Source organism: Hyposmocoma kahamanoa, unplaced genomic scaffold (genome assembly GCF_003589595.1).
Source record: "Hyposmocoma kahamanoa isolate Upper Pololo Valley unplaced genomic scaffold, ASM358959v1 239, whole genome shotgun sequence".
NCBI lineage: Eukaryota > Metazoa > Arthropoda > Insecta > Lepidoptera > Cosmopterigidae > Hyposmocoma > Hyposmocoma kahamanoa.
The window spans coordinates 515,210-538,068 of record NW_020653756.1 but is presented as its reverse complement, the minus strand read 5'-3'; the positions used below and the strand labels follow the sequence as shown (position 1 = coordinate 538,068).

Here is a 22,859-nt window from a genome sequence, read left to right as displayed (position 1 = left end):
CGTCGCGGCGCCTTTCGCGCGGGACGTCCATAATTTGGTCCTACACATTCCTGTTTTATGCTACGTTATATAATCGAGCCGAGCTTTCTGCGGCCAAATTAGGAATGCGCGACGTTACGCAACAACTACCCCCGTGAAAATGAAAAAGCAACAAAATATGACCTATCAATTGAACTGAAAGGGGTCCGATTGTCGCCAATATTGTATAAACCGTCACAGATCGCGTCGGGCTACTGGTACATCTGGCACCCCTACTCCCCTCTCAAGTTCTACTGGGAGTGCTACAAGCTCGTCGTATTCTGCATTGCTTTCTTCTACATGCCGCTGCTCGTGTTCATGTATTGTGAGTATGTGTACGTATTTTACGTTCTACGTCGTTGGCCTCGTTAAACTCTGTAGACTTTATGTTAGAAACCCCAGATGCCATTCCCCGTACAACCATCTTAAAAAACTAAATTTTATTTAAATGCATGAGACTTTCAAACAAACGAAAAAATTATTAACAAAACCTCCTCTCTCTCTCTCTCTCTGTAAATATAATTTCCAATGCCTTTCACGATCCACAATGCCCTGTTGACTTAACTTTAAACCTTTTCTAACCTACGTAACATTATGGTAAAAGCAAAAAAGAATTCAATTAAGATAAGCTTCGGTGTCCAACACAATAAAGTAAATTTTCATACACCAGATTACTCCTTTAAACAGGATTCCCTATTAAGTGCATAATGTAACAATGTCTGGTACATAATACTTTGAATATTACACAATTACTACTTATTTGTTTTAATCTTTTATTGTCAGTACGTACAAATCGTGCGCCTGAAAGTAAGCAACACGCCTGTCCATAACAGTTACAATTAAATCGCAAAGGCCTGTGAAGCACTGCCACTACACTCGTCACCCTGAGACACAAGTTGACAAGACTCATGTGCCTGTACTTTGACCAGCATCCTTACCTTTCAAAACCGGAACGCAGTAATGCTCACATTATTGCTTGACGGCAGAAATAGGTAAGGCCGCAGTATTTCACTGGACGGACTCTTTCGCAACGAGCTCTACTGCTACTAATTCATAATGATTGCCTGAGAATGACTGCAGGTCCTGATATATACGACAAGTTCGTGCTGTTCAGCGACCTGACGGCGTTCAGCGAGATAATAGTGAACTTCCTGACGGGTCGAATCAGTGAGGACTGCAAGACGGTCATTTTGAATCCTCGCAAAATCGCCCTTAGATACCTTCGGTCAGATTTCTGCGTGGATCTTATCGGCGCTCTACCTTTGCAGGTATACATCGAAAATATTTTGTATCTCCGTGAGACTAACATAGATAATTTGTATGACGACAATGCGTATGCGGCCAATGGGTTAGCAACACGGTTCAACAGGGCCTTTTTGTCTAAGCCCCCGTAACGTAGGCTTGAAGTTTTCGTCAGAAGAGTTCGTCAGCAGAAAGTAAGCCTCGCATCAACTGCGTCATATTCAGACTATTCGTACTTACAGCTGATCCAAATAACGGACGACTCGGTCCACTGCGAGCACCCGACGCGAACGTCGTGGCTCATCTTCAAGCTGTTCAGGCTGCGAGCGACCGCCCGCGCGTGGAACAGTCTCCTCCAGCAATTTGAGCCTTCCTACATCCGCTCCGTGTCCATATCACTCGTATTTATGACTCTCGTTTTCTTCCACTGGGTAACCTACTTAAACTTTCAAGTACCGACGTTTTACGCTCACTTGTTCCCGAATGACTACCTAAAATGGTACCAGCGGCTAGAAGTAAAACCGGTTTCGCAAACAACCCAACTGGAGAAATACTTGAGGAATTTGTACCATGTCTGTGGACTTTGTGTTGGATATTCGGCGATTGAAATAGATGTGATACCAGAGATGATCGTGACCTCGTTTATTGGAATTATTGGATTGTTGTTCATGGCGTATGCTTTTACTGGTAAGACGTCACTTATAGCGTCACCAGCTTGTGTGAGGGTCGCCTCAAATTGTCGTAGCCAGGCGACGCGATGCAGCGATGCATTAAAATTGGCCATGCATCATAAACTTTTATCTTCTACGAGATAAGGTTACGTTTCTTTAAATTCAAAATAATAGAAGTGTAAAACCACGCTGCGTCACGCGTCGTAGGGCGGCAAATCTTCTCGTGGGCGGCTTGTGCAACCACGGGCAATGCAAATTGTAACTTTGTTTCTCACAATAAGATATATTTGGGAGATAGCAATGCAATATAGAACTTAACTTCTACAAAATGAAGTGATTTTTGTTTCGGAGGTGTTCGGGTCAACGTACATTATTTTGCAAGTGACAATGTGCAACGTCGCGCCCTACATTGGGCACGGCAAAATATAGAATTATAATTTTTAGTACAATAAAAAGTTACTTTGGTGAGGTCGAGTATTAGTTCTACAGCATCTTGGACATCTCCCTGCATCATCTCGCTGATATCACGTATCATCGCAGACATATTCTGACATGTTACTGTAGGAGACAAGCAGCTCGCACAGGAGGAATGCGCTTTATCAATGAGTTGTAATGTTGAAGCAATTCCTAGATTGCACACGTAAAGGTTATAATAGTTGGGAGGCATTCGGCGCCGCAGGCTGCATCTTCTTTTTTATTTTTTGTTTAAAGAAATGGAACCTTATCAAGTAGAAGCTAAAGTTTATGTTGCATGGTTCGTTTTGAATACATGGCAGCATCGCGTCGCCTGGATGCGACAATTTGAGGCGTCCTTTACACGGCAAGTTACACGACAGTTAGTTTAAATGCAGTGTAGCAGATTGTTGCAGACCACCGCTATATTACAATACGCAGAAATGCACTTTTTGTCTTTGAAACATTTTCAGCGGTGTTCCGCTTATTATTTTACCATCAATCGGAGAGCAACGTGTACAACGGACGGCTTAAAGAGCTCCAGACGTATCTCAAGATGCACACGAGTATTTCCGCTACCCTGCGTGACAAAATCAAACTGTACGTGGACTACAAGTACAGTGGACATTTGTTCAACGAGGACGCCATTATGGAGACGATAAACGAGCAGATCAGGCAGGAGATCAACATGTTCTCGTGCAAGAAGCTGGTCACGAACGTGCCTTTGTTTAAAGATATGCCGCTGGCGTTCATTAATACGATTATATTTAGTTTGACCAAAGTGCTGTACATGCCTGGGGAGGCGAGTTTATTTTCTTTATTTTTATTTTGTTTTATCGTAACAACAATGCTGTACCTTTCGCGAAAAGTGGGTAAAGTAAGAATATGTGTTTTTAGAAAAATGGATTTGAAAGTTTATAATTTTGGAAGCTATTAGAGCTAAATTTTGATGTCCGTAGCTTGGTTCATCAATAATTGCATTTAACTTTACACATTATCAACAGGAAAACGTAAAAGCTAATTGCATCATTTGACACCTTAAAATATGCTTGTGTTAGGGATTTCTTGCATCATTTTACTATGAAAGCGCGTTGATGACTTCGAGAATAATAATGTCATTTATTTTCATTATTCTGTGTGTCATAACATGATTGCAATACATATTCGATTACGAGTACTGATTGCACTCCCAATCGCATGGAACGATGAAAGATACTCAATGTTTTAAATAATACAATTGAAGTTGTATTTCTTTACACTTGGAATTTAAGTGTGACATACGAAATTGAGTATAATATGCGTGTACCCATAGTCTGTCTTTTTTGGAGATAGAGTAGAATAAGGTTTGCATGGTTGCCAGTTTTCGTAAAATTTTAAATAGTTCAGTTTTATCGATAGATTGTGAAAATAGGCAAACGTTTGCCACAAATGTCTGAATTGTGAATGTTACGGCGTACTAATTTTTACTGATTGCGTTATCGTATTCTTCGTTCTTATTTTAACAGTTGTTAGTACTGAAATCAAATTTTAGTTAATAAAACGAATTTTGATATAAGTCGAGTTAATACACTTTTCATGTAGGGTACAGAAATAGAAGTTGTAATTATAGAAGTTGCTAGATTCAGTCGGTTTGTCTAAGAAATTTAATAACTTAATGTTATACCAACCAACGGTATTGTTATATTAGATTGGAGACGGACACGCGGCGTGCACATTTCATCATCGTTTAGCAAGAGATATTGCTGCTGAATATTTACAAACGTAACTTCAAAAATTAAAGTCGTAGGTTCAAAAGCATGTCTAGCTTAGCCACTTAGGAATTAAATTCAACTTTTATGTTGCTTACGATATGAACGGTCCGAGATCAAAGTGTCGAGTTTGGTATGACTTTGGCTGTACACGCTGCCACAGAGACTGGAATCGCCGCCGGCCTTTCAATTGTGAAGCATTTTTTTGTGCACCCATTACATCGGTTTACGTATTTTACAGTTTAATCGACCGGGGCAAGTATGCTATGTAATTTTAGCAAGACATGGTTTTTTGGTTCTTACCATAACATTGTTCACGTTAGTTTATTTCAGGTGGTGATGAAATGCGGAAAACCCGGCAATTGTTTATATTTGCTCGCGTCTGGCACGGTCGTCGTCCTAAACGCTTACGCGAAAGAGGTAAAGAACCCGGGTGTATCGTTCATTGCAATTTATCGTGCAGTGGTGCCGTTACCAACAGGAAAATTAATTTGAATAAAATAAATTTTGGCTGCCAATGTTCCAGAAAGCCGCTAAAGTATCGGCCACTAGCAGTCGGACCTCCATGTGAAAACGCTTGAACGTTTTTCGAATTCGTTGTAGGTCGCGCACCTGACCGACGGCGCGTACTTCGGAGAACGCGGCTTGCTGCACCCGGGGGCGCCGCGGCCGACCACCGTGGTCGCGCTCGAGATCACGGAGATATACAAGTAGGTCCCGTCCGGCGGCCGCGCGTGGCCGGCGCGTGACCGGCGCGTGACCGGCGCGTGACGCCCCGCAGGCTCAGCCACCGGCAGCTAGCGCCGAGCCTGCGCGCCAGCCCCCGGCTGCGGCGCCGCCTCGATGGCGCCGCGCGGCTCGGCGAGCGGCTCTAGCGCGACGCTTTGCCGTCCGCGGAGGGGCGTGGTCCGTGCCCCGGCGCGGCTCGGAGACGTGGCTCTTTTCCCGAGGGGTATGAACCGTTTCTTAGCGATGGTTCCTTCGTTTCTTCACGGCAGGTGTACTATCGGTAAAATGGCACGACCGGTTCACGATAACGAGTGCCAGAGTTCTTTGTATTACTCCGTGATTACGATTAACTATGTGTCGTCTAAAGTCGTTTAATCGATACACGCAGCCGATGATGATGGCTGAAATGTGTGTTGTGGTGTTCACTGCTACGAGGAACTACATGTATGATGTGTATTTGAGATAGTCCCAAATTTCCACACGCAAAATAGGCGCCTTGTCGTCGAGTTGCGGACACCAGCCCGTTACACCAAGTACCAAGTACCAAGTAGTCCCAAATTTGCATATTTCTCATCACACTTCCACGTTACCGATCAACTTGTCATGAGAAGAAAAAAGGCCCGAGGGTTTTATTTGAGGCTTTATACTTAAATTGTCCTGCATGCAATCACACTATTCACGTGCAAGTGTGATGAAAAACGTCCTGTTTTGACGGGCGGTACGAGAATTACGAACCTCGACTCCGAAAATCCTCAGTCTTCGACTTCGGCTTTCTAGTAGTCTCGTTCCTAATTCTTTATTTAGCCCTCTTAATACACGTTGCCCCATGAAATGCCCCTAGTGTTTTAGTGTCTTGCGACGGTTCATCCCCGTTTGTGTAATGTATGTATGAATACGAAATGATTAAATGCGTAAATAAACGTGTACGCATTGCGTATGTCCGAACTGCGCTCCAGCAGAAAAGGCGGAAACCCAACCGTCCTCGATTCGAACTAGAAGTTGAACGTCGCAGCCCTAGACGAGACAGAGACCGGCGTCGTGCGGCACTGACCCCCAGGCGGATGACGGAGTTGACGATGTTGTGCGTCCAGGCCTGCTCCACGCGCAGCAGGTCCTGGCGCGTCTCGGCGCTGAAGTAGCGCGGCTGCTGCGCCAGCGCCGGCCCGCCGCCGCTGCTCTGCACCAGGAAGCAGTGCTGGCGCCAGTCCACCGTCTCGCTCTCCTTCACGGTGCGGAACATGGTCTGGTACACCTTCAGCACCTCGGGGCACTTGGCCAGCTCCGCCACGCTGCCCTGCGGACGGACCCTCAGCTCGCATCGGCCGTGCGCGACGCGTCCCCGCGATCTTCTCTAAGGGCGCCTTTATTGGAACATCCACTACGGCTTTCCGAAGAATGCCTCCACTGCCTACTTCACTTAAACAAAAAATCAAGCACTATCGCTTACTTTTCCTAACAATAATTTTAGGGTAGATTTAACAGACATCATTTAGTTTTTTAACAGACTTCTTTTTTTTGTATGTATGTTACGCGATAACTCCGCTATTTTGATTCTTTTTTGTTGGAAAGAGAGTACCTCAGAAGTGGTCCCGTTTAAATTTGAAGAAAATATTCCACCGCTAAGGGTGACAAACTAGGGGATGAATGACTTTTGAGGTAGATTTTTTAACCGACTTCAAAAAAGGAGGAGGTTCTCAATTCGACTGAATGTTTTTTTTTGTTTTTGTATGTATGTTACGCGATCCGGTATTTGTGAACCGATTTTCATGATTCTTTTTTTGTTGGAAAGGGGGTACTTCCATTGTAGTCCCATTTTTAGTTTGAAGAAAATCATCCACCTCTAAGGGTGACTGTTCACGCATGAAGATTCATTTTTATAAGTAGTGCCTAAATTTTCTTAAGGAGCAATTATTTTAATGGTTGATTTTTCTATTTCTCCAATTCAAGTTTTTCTCTCAATATTGTTGGAGTAGTGAGAACCGATTTTTATTATCTCCAGTATCAAGTCCTGTACAGTGGCGAATTTAAAGATATTTCAATAAAACTTAGCAAATAGATGTAATTCCACGTACTTTTGAGGTCGGTTTTTTTAGTACTCTGTACTGAGATTATTAGTACTCTGTACTGTTTTGTGTTACGCTTTCAAAAGTTAGTTCAGACTGTAGTAATATCTTCGTACTAGAATTTTTTTACTTATCATTTAAATTTTATTGAAAATTTTATTATCCTTTTATTACCATTTAATGCGGGTAAAAAAGGTGGAAATATTAGTTTTAAAGAATATCTTTTAGTTTGTTTTTGTTTGGGAAATCCGAAACCACAGGAGATACAAGGAACCTGTCTTAGGAACCGTTTAGTCCTTTTTTATGAAAACATTTCCGGCATAGTCAATTTTTTGGTCAAACGTAAGCCGTCCATAAAAATGAGTAAAATTGATATATATTTTTTATTACATTAGTGAGAGAGTAACTTTTATTAAGATAAAGCTTCTTAAGTATGTCGTATGTAACGAATGATTAATTTTGCAATCGTATTCCTGTTATACTTTAATTCTATCCGATAAAAAAGGTTTTGTTTGAGTGAAGTACGAGTACTCGACGTGACGAAGTAAACTCCTAGTACCAACTACGGTTTTTTAACGGCATCTTATGCAGTAGCTGGAAAGGCTAGTCTAATTCGTCGCTTCGAGGAGTGGCAATGATGCCGTATACGACATTTGAATCGTTTAGGCCACTAGAAAAGATCTCCTCGGGGACGTATCGCCTTCGGGAGCCAGACGCGCCCCGCACCCCCCTACCGGCGGCTCGTCGAACAGCATGACGTCCGTGCCCTTGAGCACCAGGAACTTGGGCCGGTACAGCTGGTAGGGCTGCCCGCCGCACACCACGCCCTCGTGCACCCAGCCCATGTACTCGATGCGCTCGCCCGCCGACAGGTGCCGGTTCAGCAGCTTCATCTGCGCACGGGGCTCGCTGCAGTCTCTTCACAAACTTTTGTTAACGCACAACTTCCACGGCGAACAGAAACAGACGCGAGCTAACGCCATGTTGCAAAACTCCCCGAAAACTCCGTAGAGCCTATGCACATGGTGTATTTAATCGCGCCGTAAACGCGTTGCGCGTAAAATCATTTTTTGTAGGAAAGAGGGTACCTTAGTAGTGGTCCCACTTAAATTTGAAGATAATATTTCACCTCTAAGGGTAGCAAACTAAGGTATGGATCTGGTTTCACGCACTTTCCGGTAATCGATTTCAATAAAATTTGGAAAATAGATGTAATTACTTCCGCGTAACTTTTGAGGTCTGTTTTTTAGTACTTTGTACGAGATTATTGAAATGAAGCGAGGAACTATATGAAATCCTAAGAGTAAATTTGAGTGGAGTATATAAGTTTTTCGCTTGCAACGCGACGTTTGCGAATTAGTTCAAACGCGCGTAAGACGCGACACAGACACGCGCTTCTCGCACGCGTCTTCCACGCGTTTGAGTGGTTATGAACACAACAATCTGCTCTTTGCGTCTGTACGGTGCAGTAAACGCGCGTCGTCGGCTCGTATAAAATACGCCATGCGCATAGGGCTCTTAAGGTCGTATTCCAGAACTCTACTCAATGCTCGAGTCAGGACTCGAGTATGATTTCTAGTGCTTTAAATCATACTCAGTGTTCTGACTTGAGCGTTGAGTAGAGTTCTGGAATACGACTCTTAGGGTCGTATTCTAGAACTCTACTCAATGCTCAAGTCAGGATTTGAGTATGGTTTAAAGCACTCGAAATCATACTCAAGTCCCTGCCATTAGGGTCGTATTTCCAGTGCTTGTATTTCCAGTGCAATCCTGACTTGAGCATTGAGTAGAGTTCTAGAATACGACCCTTAGTATTTTTATTTTTTATGACTTACATTAGCTCGCTCCTGTTTCTGTTCGGTGTTGAATTTTTGTAATTAGCATTAAAAAAAGGTTTGACATCACGAATTATTTATCAGTCCCACAGTCCGCAACTCACGTAGCTATTTAGCGACGGACAGACGGAACGCCGATTCCTTACCGAGACGCGGCATTGGCTCAAAAGTGACAATGAAACGTTCCTCCCGCGGAAACGGCGGCCGGAGCCAGCGTCTCGGGCGCGAACCTCGTTCGTCGTTCGTCGTCGGGAGCCGGACCGACCTGCAGGTTGGTGAGGCCGACGATGTTGTCGGAGATGCTCTTGAGCCAGTGGCTGAGCGCCGCGGGGTCGTCGGCGTGGACCACGCCGGTGCTGGCGGGCGGCCGCGCGCCGCGCACCTGCGCAAACGGCCGTCACTGGCTGCGCCGCGGCCGCGGCTGCGACTGGCGCTGCGGCCGCCGCGACCGACACTCACCTCGAAGGCGCCCGGCCGCAGCTTGTCCGTCCCGTGCACGTAGCGCGTCACGTAGCCCATCATGAGGGGCACTGCCGAAGTCGACGCCAGTCAATCATTTGTCCCACGGGCCAATTGTTTACACTACGAAACGTCGCTTTTACTGATGGCTCGTTTCAAAAAACTTCAATGCGCTTTGTATCATAATTGTGCGGAATCGAGACTCGTATTGTCTTTCCATACATCTTTATCTAATAAATACTCTTCAATTTTGTAACATGACTTTTCAATTAAAATACTTTTCATGTAAGTTTCAAACTTAGGAAATGACGATCTTAACACACACTCCGGAACCTTATTGTAAAAACGCATACAGTTCCCCATAAAAGAACAGTTTACCTTAGTTAAACGAAATCGTGGTACCATGAGTTTGGACTTAATTCTAAATTTAATACACTGCGAACGAACAGACAGCTTTTACAAATACAACCAGAACTGTCACGGGATAAGGTTCAATCAGAAAAGCCGCTTTTCTTTGCCACTAAAACGTTTCAAATCGCACTTTAACTTTATCATTCCATATCCTACACTACGTATTCAATTTTGTCAACTTCCATATTTCATTTGTTGCAATCGTTATTGTTCACCTACACCTTGGCAGCCGAGGAGTACCCAATCGGTCGATAGATAAGATCTGGCCACCAATTTAACATCAGCACCCATCCGTCACACACACACCCCTGCCGTTTTGTGAAGGTTCTAAGCATTCAACATCACGATGTTTTCTTTCACCACCAGCGAAAACTCTTGCTGCTTAGGTACATGCCCTTACATTGGCTGCTTGTAACCGATTTATCATAGGAACGTCTCTAAATCGAAATTTACTCTAAACTCCCGTTGTACATGGAAACCTCTAGTGATTGTCTGCCACTTTGTAATAATTGAAAGTGAATTGCGCCTCGAAATACTGACCAGAAACAACATCAGTCCACTGCTTGAGGACCTCTCCGCCCACAAACGACAAGGGACGGTCGGAGGCCACAGAGGACGGTCTGGAACCGCGTATGGAACCCGCCGCGCTGCTCGGCCGGCTGATCTCGTCGCCCTCCCACGCCACCTCGCAGTTAAAGGGGAAATTTTATTTCGGGGCATTCTCTACGTACAATTGCTAAATCGCAACCCCATCACATCAGGTTGTAACTGGAAAAGTATCATTTTTGGGAAAGTAACAAAATATATATTAAAAAGAAACACGAAATAAAACCAGTATATCATTTACCGTTCGAAATCGATTTTTGCCTATTTAGTACTAGCCAAATGCCATGTGCATTTATATGGTCAATTTAAAAAAAAATATTTTGTTAATTTCCTGAATGTTATTTTTTCGTTTGCGTCACTTCATAATTGGGGGTGCGAAATAATGAAAAGAAGCCAAGTGGCATAAGATGTTACGTAGTGGAAATACTGATTTGTACAAGTCTATCTATCTAGTAGAATATAATTATCGTCAGTGTTTTGTAGAACTTAAATTGTGCGTGTCAATTCGTAGATTTTCCACGGGAGCACGTTTTAACATTTTAACGACTGTTTTAAAATATTTACGTCCTTTATAATTAAATTTTAGTTTTAATTAAGTTCAAGTTTTAGGGCGCGCCTTCACCGCGAACATGTTCTAGTAATATAACGTTCAAAAGCGAGCATTACAGGCGGTGAGGGAGGTAAGCCAAGCATTCGCTGCGCAACACTTGTAACAGTCGGTAGCCTCCTTCACCGGCAACATTCGCCTGTAATGTAACAATCTGCTCAGATTCAGATGTAAGCTTGCGACTCCACCATATATAGTAGAAATATTTTCAAGTCTTTAAGTAAATTAGGTGCCCGCGAATGCCTTTGAGGGCCAACGAGTGCCCGCTAGTGCCTTTGAGTGCCCTTGAGTGCCTCTGAATGCGTTCGAGTGCCTTTTAGTGCCTGAGTGCCTTTCGATGCCTTTTAGTTGCTTTTACTGCCTTTTAGTGCGTTTGAGTGCCGTTAGTTCCTTTTAGTGTCTTTGAGTGACGTTTGAGTGCTTTTGAGTGCCCTTTTAGTGCCTTTGCGGGTCTTGAGTGCCGTTAAGTGACGTTGAGGTCCTTTGAGTGACGTCGAGTGCTTTGAGTGACGTTGAGTGCCTTTGAGTGACTTGAGTACCTTTAAAATTGTTCCCATGATTAAATAATAATTTAGCCTAAAATTTATACTTTTTATTTCCGGCATTTTTTAATCAGCTTTTAGGAATACAGCGCCGATTTTATTCATATGATAAATAATAACATTCCTGAAAACTTTTATTCTTATGTGATTTCTTGAAAAACTGATTGTTTAAAAAAAAACACTTTTTGTTTTTTGGTTTGGACAAATAACCATTTTATTTTTTATCTCGAAATGTAGGAAATATGTGTGGTTTATTTACAGTATAGGTCCAATCATTCTCTATCAAGAAAAAAGTTATCCATCTGCAGGTACTTGCGGCTTTACGAGTAAAAAAGTGGCAAAATTTCAGATTTCTTATTTATTTTTTAACACAATATACTAGTTTCTACTTAACTTTCGTGTTATTGTTACAATATTCTCTAAATTACACTAAAATTAATTTTGTTTTTAGTCGTAGCTCATGTAAATATTTTGTTAAAAAAGTACATAAAAAAGTTAGCAATTTTGCCGCACCTTTACTTACAAAGCCGCAAGTACATGCAGACGGATTATTTTTTTCTACATAGAAAATGATTGCAACTATACTGTAAGGGTTACTTACGCACATTACATTTTCGTATATTGTGAGATAAAAAATAAAATGTACATTTCTTCATACAAAAAAAAAATTCTCGGAAACTATCAACTTTTGAAGATACTATACAAGAATAAAAGTTGTTAGGAATGTTACTATCTCTCAAATAAAAAATTTGCTTGATACTCCACAAGTTATTTCTATGTCCAAGAATTATCAATTTGGGCCCACTGTGGAGCATCTTGGTTCCGCCGCCTACCTGCCACCCGCCGTTGGTGGCCGGGTGATCGGGCTCGGCGCTCCTCTCCGAGTTGCAGTTCGCGTCCACCGGCTTGTTGTGCAGCGACGGGTGGTCGTCGCCGGTGCTGCTGTCCGTGTCAGACGCTCCGTCCGCTGCAAACGATTTTATTACAAATCACCTTAGAGCATATAGGACTGGAGGCGTCATTGACAGGCAGTCCCCTCTGTCAAGGTACAAGAACAAAACGACTATCGCACAATAAACACTACTTTCAAATCGATATTTTTTCATTTGCATTATTGTGTTCACCGAGTCAAGTGCTCCTTGAAATATGTCGCCTTGCGACATACAAACTTGTAAAAAAATCTCTACTACATCCAGTCTAGCCAAGGATAGAATTACATTCCATTCATACGTCTATTTTTTACATTAATTACTAGTTTTCTATTTTAACACATTTTTTCACAATGATCACGTTGATTAAATTTATCGATTACATAGAAAATATTTGAAAACATTCGAACATTTGACATAAGCATGCCTATAAAGTTCCTTAATTACTAACAGGCAACCACAGACAAAAAATGCAATACTTCATGAAAGCTTGTTTTTCGTTATAGAGAAGCGAACGTGCTTTTTATCTCCAATTTTTATCGATAGATTATGTAACGAAATTTATTCAAATTGATTTCCACGTCGAATTGTGTATTAAATAATAATGTAATAAATTATAAATAATGAAAATAAATTGTAATTGTTTTAATATAAATCATCATAAATCATGCCGTACTGTAAGAAAAAAAATAAAATGTACATATACGAGTACATACTTACATACAATTTACATAAATTACAAAAGTAATCAAAATAACCAAATAGCTAACTGTCCTTATCCTACACAAGACATACCGCAAAAGACAGAAAGAGACCCGTTCCGTCAATTTCAATTTTCGAACCACAAGCGATTGAAATATTTAAATTAAGAACAAAGAAACTATACAGTTGATTTAATGTTAATCTTATTTTTAAAATGACTTTTTATTAGATGTTAGTAATAAATAAGTAACAAAGTATTGTTGTATTCGTTTTACTGTTTGGAGTTATCAATCAGAAGTCCGAAAATACATTTGCCCGAAATAATGTTTGCTCGAATTTTTGTAATCCCAAAGGTATTTTTAGAATACTTTAGGAATATTACAAAACAAACTAACTTAATCTTTTCTTTTCTTTGCAATAAGCGATCAAAATCACCTGAAAGCATAACGGTTTTATTATAAATCGGTTTTCGAGATTATGAAACTTTGAGTTTGCGTTTAGTTGGAATCTAGAAATTCGAAACATCGATTTTTTGTTACGAGGGCAGGATACATTCCATACAGCACGTCACAACTACCAACAAAGAGAAACAGCTATTTTCGCATTTATTATATTTGTACGTACCTACCTACATATAGCACAACTCTTATTACTTGAAGTGAACTCATATAAAATTCAACATAATACTATAAAATTAATTAATATTGACATTAAGACTACTCCATCATTCTTGTGTTCAAGTAGTTTTCACTAGACGTTAAATGCACCATATTTTTTTATTTCCAGTAGAAGCTGAATATGTATAATTTTTGGGCCTTTAAATTGTTGTAAACAAAATTATGCAATACTGCAATGACTTTTCAATTTATTAATTAAATGTTTTAGTTTTTTTATATTTCTATACACGTCACTACGTTTGTATAGGTTAACTCCGGCCATGGTTGTCATTATAAATATACATATAACATGAACTGAATAAAAAACTCCGGAAATTTTTTCGCGGTTTTTGGATTAGACTTTGGATTGTATTTATTGTTCATTTATTGGTAAGTCAATTGTCAATCTCTTCAGGCAAATACAAGTAAAACAATACCACTGTTACACTACACCAAAATTGCAAAAAGAAATCCTCTACATCCAGTCTAGCCAAGGGTGGAATTGCATTTTTCATATACATGATTAACCAGTACGTAATATATATCGACACCGTCACGTCGATAACTTTCCATCTCTAATATATTCATGAAAATCGATTTATTTTTATAGACCTATTCTTTGTACGGACATGACATGAATGTGTGTGTTATCTGTGTATTTGTAAAAATAAGCTAGTCTTGTCGACTTTTGTTTATGTGAGACTTTAGTGGCACAATCATAGATTTAGTATATCCATAGATTGGCCCTGAAGTATTGGAGACGAGACCAAAACAAAAATACATCTGTGTGCGTATAATGTGCATGTGTGCAAGATAAATAGTGTTGCGCCATCCACTGATTTAACTTTAATATCGATTAACATATTACACCGGTATTTCACTTCGTCGTATTCACCAAAATGTCGTATAGCAAAACGCCGAGACGTTAATTAATTAATTAATTAATGATTCAATACAAAATTAAGAAAGCTACTATCACCTTCTGGCAGGGCCATAAGATGGTAGGTAAACAATGGGGACTTTCATCCAAGATAACTATGGCTCTACAAACTGAACTCTAACAACAACAAATCGCTGATTTGTTGTTGACGAGAGTAGTACTACACAAAAATCCATTAATTGTTAGACATACTGGCATGAATAATGTGGGTACAGAACCAGAACGTAGCTTTACTCTTTGCTTGCCTCTAAAGGAAAAGCATTTTTCCTCAAAGTGTTTGCTGCATATGTTTGAAAACTTATTGTGAACCCAGTCATCTCTCTTTAGCATTATAAGCCACTTCTGTCGTACTTGTAATGTACGTAATTTAATAAAATGTAAACGTAATGTTTTGAGGAAATCTGAATCAACAACAATAATTAACATAAAAAAATGGGTGCCTCAACTACGCTATTAAAAGAAATTTTCGTTTTAATGTAGAAACAAAATAATGCACTAATACAATATTAATTAAATATAAAGTACTAAAACCAGAAGAAATTTCTGGTTTTAGTACTTTATATTTAATTCAATAATATTAAGTATGAAGACGATTTCGGCTGTATGCAAACGACGCCTTTGCCTTTCTTTTTTTCAGTTACTGACATCTCGATAACATATTATCGATTGCGTCAATCTCTATGAAAGTGGGGTTATGAATTTCAGAAATTCACGTATTTGATATATTTTTTAATTGAATTCGTATACATTTGGGTTATTAATGCACTTGAATGATATAATTTTACGGATATATTTATGTAAAAAACTTGTGTGGTAGTGCTTTTAGAAAGCTAAAAATTTAAATAGTACTTACATGTGGAATGTACAATTCTGCCAGTTTTCCTTTTTAGATGAGTTACATCCGGGCACTGGACACGTTACCATGACTAATAAACGTCCGTTTAACACTATTTCACATTTTAAAGCCAATTATTTTTCAAAAATAAACGGAATTTGTTTCGTTGTCAGCTGACCCTAGGTTCATACAGGCTCATAGCGTATAATGAAGTGGTCTCGTCTACCCATCTCGCTCTAACATACGTGTATACTAACGCTCTTTCACTTGCATTGCCAATCTATGGGTACCTATATACTAAATCTATGGGCACAATTCAATATTGCATTTGAGTGCACCTGTTTGCTTGTAGTACTACCCCCTCGCCCCTCAAAAAGTGGCAGAAAGTTTTGTTCGATAAATAAAGTAAATAGCGCCTCTCGTCCTATATGCTCTAAGCAAATCAGGTTCAAAATGTTATGTGACAGTGAGAAATACTGTGACCCATGAACTATGTACTATGAAACAGTCGTCATCAACCCATTCATACGTCTCACTACTGGCCACGGATTTACTCTCAGGTGGTGGACTATGGCCTAAACCCTCGCTTAAGAGGAGGTCCGTGCTCGGCAGAGGGACGTATAAATGGGTTGATGATGAATTTTATCGTCGTCACACTGTGTTTACTAATATAAAAGGGAGCCGACTGTCAAGCAAAATATATAAGCCTTGTAATTACTATTAATGATCGCAGTTGCCTTTAGGGTAAAAGGATGACGAGCAAAAAAGCTAGCCGGAATATCGATCGCAAAACGAAAATCACAATCTCAGCCAAATTAGGCTACCGCGTTAAATAATTTCGCCCAGCAAGTTTTAAAACTTTATAGTAAACATTTTAGAATTATAAAGAAAATTGATTGCAATATTTACTGTTCATTCTCAAATATGATAACGGAGCTAACTCATTACCATCAAGAATTTGCATCAATTTTTACCGACGACTCGTCTAAGTACTCATTTATAGAACCATTTTATCCAACATAAATAAAACGATACAAAGAGAACGGAAGCGCGAAGCAGTAACAAAGCCGCTCAGGTACAATATGCGCAATGCAGTCGTATTACGACTGTAACGTGCAATTATTGTTATGAGAAAAATGAGCTTTATATTCTTACTTTTACCTACGTTCGCACAAAACATTATTCTTGTTGTAATTAAAACTTTGATTCACTTCAATGTGGTTTTTACTTCAATTCTATTTCAGAGTTACCTTCTATGAAATATTATACTCGTTAGCATAACCCATATACTCTTTTAATAATAAATAGACACTCCCTTATATCACATAAACATAAACAACGCACTTTTATAGTATAGTGATGCAATTTCAAAAAGTAAGTTTGGGTTACAAAATAGATAAAAAAGTAACATACGTGACCAGGATACGTAATATCATAAAAATCTATTTGATATGAAACACTGTATTACCTACTTTTATGTTGTAGGTACGTTATTTGTTTTGTCAATTTCCTGAAATGTTACTTTTGGAATGTCGCCACTTTGTTATTGAGGATGTGATATCGCACTGCTAGTACAATAGTGTGGTAACTCAAAATATGTGAAATTCACGATTATACTATTGCTGAACGTAAAATTTTATTCTTTACACTTTACACTTTACACGTTTATTCTTAACAATAAATGTTCGGTTCTACAATAATTGGTTAAAGCTTGGTGTTGGTTTGCTTGTTGGTTACAAACCTTGGATAATTCCTATGGGTAAACGATAGTGCGCTTGTCCCGGCCGCCTCCCGAGAATATGCTACATTGCAACACCAAGTGACGGGACGGACAAGTCGTGCGCCTAGTGGCAAGCAGCGACACTCCTGACCCTAGTGGATGCAATGCCACTTATGACCACTTGTACTAAACTTGAGTAATTCTTAAACCAATGCTTGCAATGCAAAATACACTCTTAATGCATTATGTTAAGAGTGTTTTATCAATTTAGGCATTGGTAACTATCCTGAGATATAAGTTGAAAAGTCCCTTGTGCCTGTAATTTCACCAACACCCTTACTCTTCAAAACCGGAAAGCCGTAATGCTCACATTACCGCAATATGTGAGGTGGCAGTACTTTCCTGGACGAACTCTTTCCACAAGGAGCTCTAGTGCCACCATATTATATTTGCAATAGCCCCCTTATTGTCCATACATCTATGGCAATAGCGAGACTAATCTAACATTGAACCATGCATTAAGAAATAGCTGGTGCTAACGTACCCTGCTTCTGAAGGAACGGTGTGGCGGCGCGGTAATGTTTCACCGTGAGCACCACGATGTCGCCGGCATTGCGCAGTATATTCACGGCGTCATCGTGTTTGCATGCCGTTATGTACTCGCCGTTCACTGAAATCAACACAATCACTACATTTCTAATCGTACACGGATACAACGTCCACACATGTAAGTCCCCTCTTGTGTTGTCCCCTCCAGTGCTCTTTTGTTCAGGGACGAACAAGTCGTGCGCCAAGTAATGACACGTCTATCAAATCGAGTCGCATTGTCACTCAGAGCTTCAATTGCTAAAAGAGCTAGCAGAACTACTGTTACCTAAATGTAGCAAAACCAACACCGACCCTGCAAGATTTAAGCAAGAACAAGACTGAGTCTTCAAGACTACGCAGTTACGTCAAACTCAAACGTGGACGTTAAGTATTGATACATTTGTTTCAAATCAATATCGATAGCCATTCCCTAGTACCGGTATCAAAATTACGGTTTCTTCTCACAACAAAGTTAATTGGTTCTTATAACACGAAAAGCTATTGTGTCGATAATTATATTTTGAAGTAAGTAGTTTTGACTCATATAAAATAATGTGTACCTATAATAAAAGTGCAGCAAAAAGCAATAAGTAAACTATGAACAACAATATCACCGAAAATCAAACTAAAGCGCATTCCCTCGAGCGGGTCACACCTTGTATCCATAACATACGCTAACCAGTATGTATTATTTATTAATTTTATGCGCCCGTGTTATTAAGCGTGAATGCCTATAATTATAAGTAACCAATATGATCGTAAAAGTAATGTAAAATATTGTAAAGTTCAATTTTCGTCATTCGTTTGGACTTCACAATACCTATGGCAATAAAATGTGCCTACTCTGTTGCGTTGTTCTGAAATCTGAACCGACAGTCTTGTCACTTCTTGTAAGAATTATATATATGTATTTATTACTTCGATGAGTAGCTATAGGTAATCGCAAGACTAAATAAAGTTATTTATATTTTAAACTAAATTTAATTTAGTTATTATATAACTTTGAAAAGAATGCCAAACATAACATGACTACAAATTCTCTTCTAATCTAAGAACTTAATCTGATGTAATCAACCGAAAGTACACAAACACGCTACTCGCTTGAAATAACTGCATTGCGTCGGCGCATCACTCATCGTGTATCAGATGCAGCTGCCTATTAAAACAAACATTCATAACTTTATGGCTTCCTGTTGGAATAATTCTAGAATAACGCTAACAAATAGATGCAGACTAATGCAGAGAGGGAGCCAGGGAGAAACTAGTTCCTAAGCCCACAATACTGCCTTGCTAATTGTAAATGCAGCACTTGCAAAATAGTGTTTCGGAGAAAAACGCGAGAAATATACTCTAAGCAATATTTAGATATTGCAGATAGTGCAACAAGTTTATTAACATAAATACAATTAGCAGGGCAGAATACCTACAACAAATGACGTTTTGTTGTAATTAAGTTTGTCATTTATTCGTAAAGAAGGACGATTATTTTGACATAAAAATAGTCGTGTCGCCATATACACACCTCGAAGCACTGTTAAACGTGACGATAGTGTAAACGTTCATAAAAGAAGGCCCCACTCGCATTGACTGTTAAATAAGTAACGGTTACAGGAACTTAGAGCAGCCCTGTACAAATGGTGGCAAGTGCCGGCAAGAGTCCTCAATTAACTTGAACGAATAATTTGCATCAACTCCGAAAGTCCGTCCAGCTGAGAATCCAAATTTTCGACAACGTAACTTTAGAGCTCCTCCGCCCGTTACTAATTGGTCGGAATATTCATTGTTTGTCGAAAGATAATAAAAAGACGAAATTACGAAAATTGTTATTGTTTTGGTATCTAGATTTATATCTAAAGAATCCCTATCACATCTAACTAGTGTAACATGCGATACTAGTGTTGCTCAGCTTATGAAAACCAGTATATTTTTATCCCTATAAAGTACTGTTATATTGATTTTACTAAAATATATTTTTATTCTTTAATAAATTATATCACAACTGCCTCCGTGGCCGAACGGTTACCGCCACGGTTACCGTCGGTTATTGCCACGCAGAGGTCGTAGGTTCGATTCCCGGGCCGGGAGAAATATTTGTATGACCTACATTTATTTCTCTCGTGAGTTTGAGTGTCATTTGTGGTTGTCTATGTGTGTCCATGGCACCCGCGACACAGGGTTTCCCTAGTGCGGGGCCATGTTGAGTGTGTGCGTTGAGTGTGTACAACCTATATCACTTGCAGAATTCAGCAGTGACCCTGTTCCATTGGCCGTAAGTGTACTTATCGTCAATTAGGTACCTGTGGTAATAAATAGCTAACTAGCTAAAATAATTGTTCGTGAATGCATACTTTGCGCCTACAGCTCTTTAAATACAAGAAGCACTGTGTGCGATAATTTCTAAGATTGCAGATAGAGTGCAAACACAGTTTATCAAGTAAATAATCAGTCTTCGTATTGACACTGAATAACACTCATTGTACTAAAATTAATTTTATAATGAAACTATATACACAACGGTCGCAGCTCACCTTTAATGACAGCATCTCCAACAAATAGCTGTCCCGTCTGGTCGGCAGCCTGGTCCTTGTAGATCTTGGAGATGAGGATGGGCAGCTTGTGCTCGGCGCCGCCCTTGATGCTCAGTCCCAGCCCGCCCACCTTCTGACGCGTTATTTGTACCATACGCTCCTGGTGCAAAAAAAAACAGCAAAGTCTTAAATGCCAGAAATCAAAGAACCTACACTACTAACCAGAGAATAACAACACGCACACCTCTATTTATTGATTTTTTTCTGTTGTCGTGGAACTACTTACTTCTATTGTTACCCTTCAGTATTGTGCCCAGAACACACAACCTTTTGTTCAATCCAATGCAACAACTTTTGTCAGCGGCCGGAGATTTATAATAATAATAATAATAATAGTAACGCACACACTCAATATAGCCCCGCACTAAGGAAACCTTGTGTCGCGGGTACCAAGGACACACACATAGACAACCACAAATTACACCCAAACTCACAAGACAAATAAATGTAGGCCATACATATATTTCTCCCGGTCCGGGAATCGAACCCAGGACCTCTGCGTGGCAGTCCACCTAGGTAACCGTTCGGCCACGGAGGCAGTTATATTCAGTTTGATATTTCTTTCCATTAATTTCAGCCCTTGTATCACCCATGGTGGGTGGGTGTAGGCCTCGAAATATGATCCCTACATTATTTTAGTAGCAGTAGAGCTCCTTGTGAAAGAGTTATTCCAGGGAAGTACTGCCACTGCCACCTTACCTGAGCGTAAGCATGAGCATTTCTGTTTTCCAGTTTTGAAGGGTAAGGGCGGTGGTCAATTTACAGACACATGGGACTTTCCAACTTATGTCTCAGGGTGACGGGCGCAGTGGCAGTGCCCCTCAGATCTGTGTGATTTAAAGCTCTGGGTCTGGGTGGCACTGCAACTGTTATGGACAAGTGTGTCACTTATGAGCTTAACAACTTGCACATCCTATCACTAATTGGTATCATAAAAAAACCAAAGATATTTATCAAAGTTAAGGGAACAAACCCGAGCATGTGGCACGGTCTTGTCTTTGGGTGGCTGAATGGGAACGGGCATCTCTAGTTGCACGGTCACCGCTTCCATCGTGAGCACAAGCCGCGCGGGTCGCGGTCGCGACTTTCCGTCCGACACCTGCACCATGCCTGTGCGAATCTGCAAACAGAAGTCCTTTAACACCAACAATTTAACCTGTGATACAAAAAGATGGGGAGCTATAAGATTTACACCTTTGTCTGTGTATCTGAGTCTGTAGCATAGCTCCTAAACGGCTAGACTGGCCTAGTTTTTTATACAATACATTAGTACACTCTATAACAACAACCAATGAAATTCCATTCAACTTTTCTCTTTCCCCAATTTTCTGTTTAAACTAATTTTAACTCGGCCCAATCACAATAACAATTTTTTTACCCTATAAATACACTATATTTAAAATTATATACTATAGGTATACAGCTTCTGCGTACTTGATGACAAAAATCCGTGGTTGTGTCCCGTTTAGCTCTTGTAGGTAGTCTCGATCTATGATTTTTAAATTAAATGTTGTAATAATAACATGTTGCTGGAGGAGCATGGAGGCAAACAGTAAAAGACAGGCAGCAACGGTAATCTCTGGAAGAGGCCAATGTCTTAGGACAAGCTGAAGGTACCGAGTCTTTGAGTTTTAATAAATAAATCATATATAATAAGTATGCATGTCATGCAATGTTTCTGTGTTAAGTGAGTTAGTTTATAAGTTATCAGCAATAAAGGCTATGTATATTTATAAAGAGCAAAACTTAGAGTTTCTTGCTCATTCTTCTCAGGGGAGTTTGGCTTAATAATGAGCAGTGGAGTTTAATCAGTATGACGATTTTAAGTGTAATTTGCTTATCATGAAATAAAGAGGATTGGACCTTGACTTTGACCAAGTTTTCCATTTTGCACAAATAATTAAGCACAAATACCTACTAAACATGATTGTTATCAAACAGAAAAAAATAGAGTTTTCAACTCTTTCTTACATCACTTTTACTCATAAATTTTTCTCTTACTATTCATTCAAAGGACTTGCATCATCAGAGATCTCTGCACGGAAAGGAAATATTCTCAACGATCTAGGCTCTCACTGCCTAATAAATGCAGTTAATATGGTGTATCCACAGACACGTTATATCATTGAACATCCAACTATAAGCTAGTGAACAATACAACGGTAAGTACAAACTTATGGTATCAAACAACTTAAACAACAAAATATAAATAAATTCAAATTCATAAAAAGAATCAGAACCACATAAAATATTTTCGATAATTTTTCTCAGTGTAGCTTAGGTTTGTTAATTTATGGTATTTAGGTAGAATTGAGAATAATATTATTGAAAAATAATAAAATAAAAACTTTGGAAAACAATGTTACACTTGCAAGGCTTGCTATATTGTATATTGGTAATTCATTTCTCATAAGGTAAAAGTGTACTAACTTTTTCATCTTTCTTCTCCTCAATTGGCGTCGTCATCGTGGAACAAGAACACCATAACGAAACAACAATTTTAAATCTTTTAAGATT

At 39.7% G+C, this 22,859-nt stretch overlaps 2 protein-coding genes across 2 annotated transcripts in view; one reads left to right on the top strand and one right to left on the bottom strand.

The window, feature by feature from the left end:
* LOC113228735 (gamma-2-syntrophin) overlaps positions 1–22,808 on the bottom strand; it is a 27,926-nt gene extending 5,118 nt beyond the window's left edge. The window contains exons 1-10 of the mRNA XM_026462098.1: positions 22,773–22,808; positions 21,316–21,498; positions 20,283–20,442; positions 17,711–17,836; positions 12,218–12,351; positions 10,170–10,314; positions 9,219–9,289; positions 9,025–9,141; positions 7,659–7,817; positions 5,913–6,155 (exon numbers count right to left, since the gene is read on the bottom strand). Coding sequence (XP_026317883.1) covers positions 5,913–6,155; positions 7,659–7,817; positions 9,025–9,141; positions 9,219–9,289; positions 10,170–10,314; positions 12,218–12,351; positions 17,711–17,836; positions 20,283–20,442; positions 21,316–21,498; positions 22,773–22,808 — 1,374 coding nt within the window. The remainder of the gene's footprint in view (positions 1–5,912; positions 6,156–7,658; positions 7,818–9,024; positions 9,142–9,218; positions 9,290–10,169; positions 10,315–12,217; positions 12,352–17,710; positions 17,837–20,282; positions 20,443–21,315; positions 21,499–22,772) is intronic.
* Positions 7–1,422, top strand: LOC113228724 (potassium/sodium hyperpolarization-activated cyclic nucleotide-gated channel 1-like). Its single transcript, XM_026462083.1, has 2 exons — positions 7–343; positions 1,099–1,422. The coding sequence occupies exons 1-2, from the start codon at positions 319–321 to the stop codon at positions 1,410–1,412; spliced, it is 339 nt and encodes a 112-aa protein (XP_026317868.1). The 5' UTR covers positions 7–318; the 3' UTR covers positions 1,413–1,422.
* Positions 22,809–22,859: the final 51 nt, after the last annotated feature.